This window comes from Arachis ipaensis, chromosome B08, assembly GCF_000816755.2.
Source record: "Arachis ipaensis cultivar K30076 chromosome B08, Araip1.1, whole genome shotgun sequence".
Taxonomy (NCBI): domain Eukaryota; kingdom Viridiplantae; phylum Streptophyta; class Magnoliopsida; order Fabales; family Fabaceae; genus Arachis; species Arachis ipaensis.
This window is the reverse complement of record NC_029792.2, coordinates 4,958,507-4,964,932: the sequence shown is the minus strand read 5'-3', so window position 1 is coordinate 4,964,932 and position 6,426 is coordinate 4,958,507. Positions and strand designations below refer to the sequence as shown.

The 6,426-nt window shown below is 30.1% G+C and overlaps 1 protein-coding gene across 6 annotated transcripts in view; it reads right to left on the bottom strand.

Moving 5' to 3' along the window:
- Nucleotides 1-6,426, bottom strand: part of LOC107610406 (transcriptional activator DEMETER-like) — a 31,487-nt gene that overhangs the window by 22,701 nt on the left and 2,360 nt on the right. Inside the window, exons 2-19 of one of the 6 annotated variants that reach the window (XM_021108669.1) lie at nt 5,105-6,112; nt 4,736-4,826; nt 4,221-4,431; nt 3,931-4,143; nt 3,744-3,823; nt 3,579-3,663; nt 3,411-3,502; nt 3,259-3,327; nt 3,141-3,177; nt 2,979-3,061; nt 2,481-2,900; nt 2,111-2,147; nt 1,962-2,019; nt 1,813-1,892; nt 1,668-1,733; nt 1,455-1,569; nt 1,262-1,300; nt 898-1,191 (exon numbers count right to left, since the gene is read on the bottom strand). In XM_021108669.1, the coding sequence (XP_020964328.1) occupies nt 1,028-1,191; nt 1,262-1,300; nt 1,455-1,569; nt 1,668-1,733; nt 1,813-1,892; nt 1,962-2,019; nt 2,111-2,147; nt 2,481-2,900; nt 2,979-3,061; nt 3,141-3,177; nt 3,259-3,327; nt 3,411-3,502; nt 3,579-3,663; nt 3,744-3,823; nt 3,931-4,143; nt 4,221-4,431; nt 4,736-4,826; nt 5,105-6,112 (2,948 nt within the window). In that variant the 3' untranslated portion in view covers nt 898-1,027. Of the gene's footprint in view, nt 1-897; nt 1,301-1,454; nt 1,570-1,667; nt 1,734-1,812; nt 2,020-2,110; nt 2,148-2,480; nt 2,901-2,978; nt 3,062-3,140; nt 3,178-3,258; nt 3,328-3,410; nt 3,503-3,578; nt 3,664-3,743; nt 3,824-3,930; nt 4,144-4,220; nt 4,432-4,735; nt 4,827-5,104; nt 6,113-6,426 lie in introns of those variants that run through there. The other 5 variants (XM_021108667.1, XM_021108671.1, XM_021108670.1 and 2 more) reach the window with 5 other exon arrangements.

The window sequence follows — 6,426 nt, the reverse complement described above, 5'->3', positions numbered from 1 at the left end:
TTTTAATAATTAATTTTGGTGTCACGAAATATTTTTAACCGTTTGACATTTGACACGAAGTATTTTCCAATAAGCTTAATTTTGAATAAAAAGTTAAAAACTCAATTTCACACGTCAATACTTAGTAATAGCTAGTCAAATACTTTGGAGTTTTAAAGTCTTTAGACATAAAAAAAATTTATTAAAGTCTTTACTATTTTTAGTTGTTTCAATTAAGTTATACATAAAAAAAATACGTCAATTATTTGAATTCTTTTTTAACATAAGCCCTAATTACAAATTTTTTTATATTATACAAACTCAAATACAAAGTTTTAGTATAGAGACTAGTTAACAAATTTAATATAATTAGAGAAGTTTGAATAAATTAAACCTAATAACCAGGATAAAAAAATGGGTCCCTTTACTTTTTTTCCTTTTAATTGAGTCTTTGTACCAATTTTTTTTAATTGGGTCCCTACACTTTTTTTTTAATTGGGTCCCTGCATTTTTTTTCTTTTATTTAGGTTCCTATACCAATTTTTTTTTAGTTTGTTCCCTATAAAATTAAGCCAATTACTACTAAGAGGGATTTAATTGAAAAAAAAAAATAGTGCAGAGATTCAATTAAAAAGAAAAAAAAGGTATAGGAACCTAATTGAAAATTTTACGAAACTATAGGAACTAACATAGTAATTAAATCTATTAATAATTATAATTAACTGAGTTGTTCATTTTTTGGCTGGTTAGACATTTAGTTTCCTATACTTTTCCTTCTCACAATTGATGTCGAAAAAAATGAGTTGTGCATTAATAATCACTTACCTACTTATCATGTTATATATGGATGCTAGAAGAATTTAATTATAACTTATTTTTTCCTAAAAAATCTACTTTTCTATTTAAAATACACGAATAAAAATCCAAAATGCTTCATTCCTGGTGGTGCATCAACAGTTCTCATACAATTTTATATTAAAAAGAAAAAACATGCATAAACTAGAAGTCTTAATATAAAAAATTAAAAGTAAAAAGTACACATAATTCATTATCCTTCTTTTTCTTGGGTTGTCTTGATATCAGTTTTAACTTCTTTCTCCTGGGTTGTCTTGTTACCAGTTTTAGCTTTGACAGTTGTGTTGCGGTGAAATCTATATGATAATGGCCTTGGCGCTCCTGTCTTTGCATCAATTGCTCTCACACACACATAACCTGCAAACATGCATGTTGATTTCAATAAAAGTATAGCTTCAACTTATTTATGTGTACATTGTTATCTTACCTTTCCAGAAACAATCTTTAATCTCATCAGCTGACAAACCTATTTTGATGATTGACAATAATAAAAATAAGAAAAATAATCAATTTATATTTGTTTTGAAATATATATTATTGAAAAAAAAAAGCAAATTAAAGATTCATATTTCAATTGAATAAATATATATAGCTATACATTATAATTCATATTTTGTTACCTTTCAAAATGGACGATGCTCCTGCTCCAAAATATGCAATTCTTTTCTCTAGCTGCCATAACCAAGTTCTGGGAACATCAATTGGATTTTTCATTGAATCATAGTCAGCAAAGACCTAGGTCAAAGATAAACAAGTATCAAAATCAAAATCTTATGGGATAACCTATGAGACAATATATACTAGCAAAACATGTATATGTAACCTTCACTAACCTCGTTGACTTGAAAGTAGGTTCCGTTCAATGGAAAACGGCCTCTCATTGCAGTGCGACATGGTATCTATGTCATAAATTTATGAATCAGTACATATCTCACCTATCAATGTTTTTTTGTTTTTGTTTTTGCTTTTCCTACTCACCAAAAGAGTTCCAGGCACTGTTAGAGAATCTTTTTCTTGTAAGTTATTCATGATTGATTCATCTGATCTTTCTAATTCGTCTAGTAAAAAAACATCGTTAGATAAAAAAATCTCAAAATTAAGCTTGACTATTAAGCATACATTTATACCTGCACTCCATATAACTAGACTATAAGGGCTAGGATCACCAGGTTCTAGTGGAGTACGCTGCAAATAAATAAATAGAAAAGGTCAATATTGCATATACAATATACATGTTTAGCTAACTGAGAGAAAAATAAAGAGTAAGACTATCTACCTCTGCAAGAAGTGGGTGCCCATCATTAAGTACATATCTGCATTGAAGAAACGGAAAACCAAGAAAAATAGGTTAATTAACTCAATATATTTTTTTAGAAACTTTTTCATTTTATTCTCAAATTTGCATTAACTTAGTGTGTAGTAGTTATTTCTATGCTAGTTAGTACAACGCATTCAACTTAACTAAAGTCTAAATATCTAGGTTTTACAAATAAATCACCGTGAAATTTGTAATGGCTAGGAAATTAACAACGGAGTACACTAAAAAAAAGTAAACTGATAAACAAGTGATTAACAAGTGAGTACACTAAGAAAGTAAACGTGATAAACAAGTGATTAACAACGGAATACAACAAAGGGTAACTTACACAAGGCGCTCGGTTCTTAATCGACTGGCATTTTTCATTTTTGGTGCAGGCATGCTTCCAGCATAAGGCAATGTTACTAATGACGCTGACATGTTCATATGATTCTTATCCTCCTGTGTAGAATGATTATGAGTTTTCTTACTTTGACTGCTGAGATTCATTACCAGAATCTTCTCATCATCAGGACTATGATAATCCTCTTCCTCATTGTTTGCTTCAAATTCAAGCATATATATCCTCTCAGGTTCTGGTTCTGGTGACGATGGCATCTCAATGATTGGCTCACACTCTCTGTATTCTTGGTATTTTGTTGTTGTCGAAGATTGATTCACTTTAAAAATAGGCATTGGTAAAAAGTTGTCTGTCACCATTTTGTCCTGACTTGGTTGCCTCGATGTTGTTCCAGGTAAGGATTTTGCACTGTGGATATATCAAAATGATTTAACAATAAATTAATTATTTTTTCATCTTTCACTCAAAATTTAATGCAACAAATACCTTGCAAAGGCACTTTTGAAATGCTCACAATTTGTGCTCATTGGACAAGCATCGCAATTTGGATTTTTCTTTGTGCAAAAAACCTACAAACATGTTGAAATGAATTGAATATCTCTATTAACCTGATAAAAAAACATTTGTCAAGACAATATCACTATATACCTTTCCAAAAGTTATTAGGTGATAATGCAACTGGTACCTACATATATAACATGACATATAAATAAAAAGAATGTTAACTAAATATAAAATAAAAATAAGTAAAGTCTCTGTTAATTACAAGTCCTTTGGAAGGAGATGGCACAACCGTGGCCAAAGATATTTTTGAATATTATCAAACAATGGGTACCTAGTTGAAAAGGAAAAATATATATTAGTGAATAAAATGACAGAGAAATGAAAAACTTAATATTAAAATTATTGAAAATTTACTTCTCTAAATTATGTATTTGTGTTTCTTCAGGCAAGGGTTGGAGGGGAACCCATCCTAAACGCACAGCAATTCTTCCAACATTTACGTCCACCTAAAATGAATACCATGCAATGAAATAAAATAAAAATATTCATGAAGTTAAAGAATTCGATACTTTATATACTTACAGGAAAAGCTTTGTTCTGGAGGGTTAAAAGTCGTATACACTCTACACTTTTCAGTCCTAATCCATAAATGTCCAAGAGGCATCTCCTGTGATATAAGCAAATAAAAGAGTTCATTATTAAATAAAGATAATCCAAATTAATTGAATAGACGTGTATAATCATTACTTTGCTTCCGTTGGTGGAGCATATCGCAGCCATTCTAAATCCAAATCTCCATACGAGTCATGTAATTCATTGAGTAAACTCTGAAAATACAAATAGCATAGACTCATTTAATTGATTGGGTAGGTAACACAAATTCATTTAATTGATTGAGTACTTATTGAGAGTTAATCTAACAATTATTTTGTACCTTTATTCTTTCAGCAATAACATTGTGTTGACCACGACCTGCAATAGCTTTAGCAATTTCCTTCACATCTGCACATCTCACTGCTTCCCAATCAACAGAGTCATCATGGTCACTGTGTCTTTTACTTTTACCGTACTCTTTTCTAAGTTTATCCCAACGTTCTCTAGTTTCTTTATCCACCTCTTTTAGTAACTTTACTCTTGTTTCCTCTTCCTGCATGTTCATTTTTTCCTCTTGCTAAAATTCATATCAAAAGAAAAAAAAAAATTCACTTCTACTAATATCTGTACCTTGGATTTAAAAGGCTCTTCTTTTACATTATGAGCTCCCATTTCTTCAATTTTGATATTTTCTAATTCTTCAGTAAGTTTATCTCCTGGAAAAATCGCATTGCTTTCAATGAATTGTAATCTCTCAACACGAGGTACATCCTCTATACATAAATCAGAGCTGGTTGATGATTTGATGGGAAATCTTGCAGCAAGTGACATGTAAGCAGAACTGTAAAAAGATGGATAAACATTAAATTTAAATAAATCCTACTTAAACAAAAATTATATTTTATATAACTCAACTAAAAAAATATATTGCATTGCATAATTCTTATAGTTAATCTATTTTTCCATTTTTAGGTGTATATAAGAATTGTTTTAGAAATTCAAATAATTGGATGCCAAAATATATTATCTCACCTAATCACCTTTACCGTATGTATAAAGAATAATTAATAATATTTTTTAAATGAGATGAATTACAATAATTGTATAATAAAAAAATTTGACATTATTGAATATAGTAGAATTACCTTGACAAATGATCAGATACATTTTGAGTAAGGTAAGCTCCAATTACAGAATCTAAGACAGAACCTTTCCATGGTGAGAACTCCCTACTGCCTGTGAAAATTTATAACATAGCTTCAAACACACATTTTATTTCCATAAATAAATAAATAGTCAGTGACACTTATCAAATTTATATACAACAGAAGTCTGGTTTTAACATTTTGAGATGTCAAATTAAGTAAACCCTCTTCTTATATATTTTTTTTAAAACAAGATCAACTAAACTTTTTAAATTCAAATGAAATATGCATGAAACTTAATTACTAATTGAGCTCAAACGAGATATCATGAGACTTAATAACTTTAAAGGAGAACCAATAAGATCATACCTTGCAACTCATGCATTTTAACCATGAATACTCCAACCTTACATTTATAAGCAAATCTTTCACGTTCCCATTGCTGTTGCTTCAAGTCATCACTATCTTCATGTGTTTTTCCATCCATGATTAAGTTCCACACCCTCAACGTCTCTTCATCAAGGGCAACCTCTACTCTCAGCTTCTTATTATTAGGATCATGTTCCTTATAAGGTACTAACATTCGATCACCACCCAATCCTTTTTTATATACAACTAGTTGACCATTTTTTCCTTTCGTCTTTCCACTTTTTTTCATCCTCTTCAATGATCGTATCCTCCTGATCAGAGACTTCATTTCCTTTTTGGTAGTAGTCAATCCTTCTATGGTAAACTTTTCTAGGCAACTTTTTTTCTTTCTAATGAAAATCTTTGACCTCAAACCCTTTTTGAAAGGGGTCAAGTATTTCTCTAACCTTGCTCTGATCCTTTTCATTCTTTTTCTCCTGCAAATGCTTGGAAAATTTGCACCAACTTGCCTGCTATGCATCAAACAAGAACTTGAAAATGATGCCAATTTTTGGTAAGTCTCAAGTAAGTTGTATTGAGAACCTAATGCATTCTTGCAAATTGAACTCTCAAAGTCAAAATATTCTTGATCAAACTTATTGACATTATTCCCCAAGAATGGGAGAGAGGCTCTTCCTTCATCGTTAAGTAATGGCAATAGTAATAACTTGCATGAAGGAGCTCTTTTTGATTGGTTTCTCTTCCTACTGGGAGTTGAAGGTTTTGGGGTCCTACTTGGAGTCTTTTTCTTCTTTGGGGTTTTTGGGGCTTTGGGTTGAGATTTTTTTCCTACTTTCTTAGTGTTTAGGCTTTCATCAATCAATATTCTTGGTCTATATATTTTTTTTCTAACTTTTGTATGCTGCCCATTATTATTTGACCCTTTCTTCTTGTTGTCCCCTCTTCTTTTCTTTGAAGCCGGTGGATTTAGAGTTTTCAATTCATCATGGCTGGTGTAGCCATCATCACCTACATTTGAATAAAAGCATAGACTAATTAATTGAATATACAAACTAAGTAGCTATTCACATGAAATAAAACATTATATTAAACAATTTAATTAAAATATCAAATATACCAAATTGTTTAATAGTTCTCAACTAATTATGGATAAAAAAAATAAAATTCACCATGAATGTTATATTAGTTATTGTTACAATGTCTAACAATAAATACTAAAAGCATGGACGTTTACATCTTGTACTCTTTCTTAGAATGTCTACATTCTTGAAAAATAATAATAAAACATACAAATCTTAAAATGTACTCTCTTTTTTTTTTTC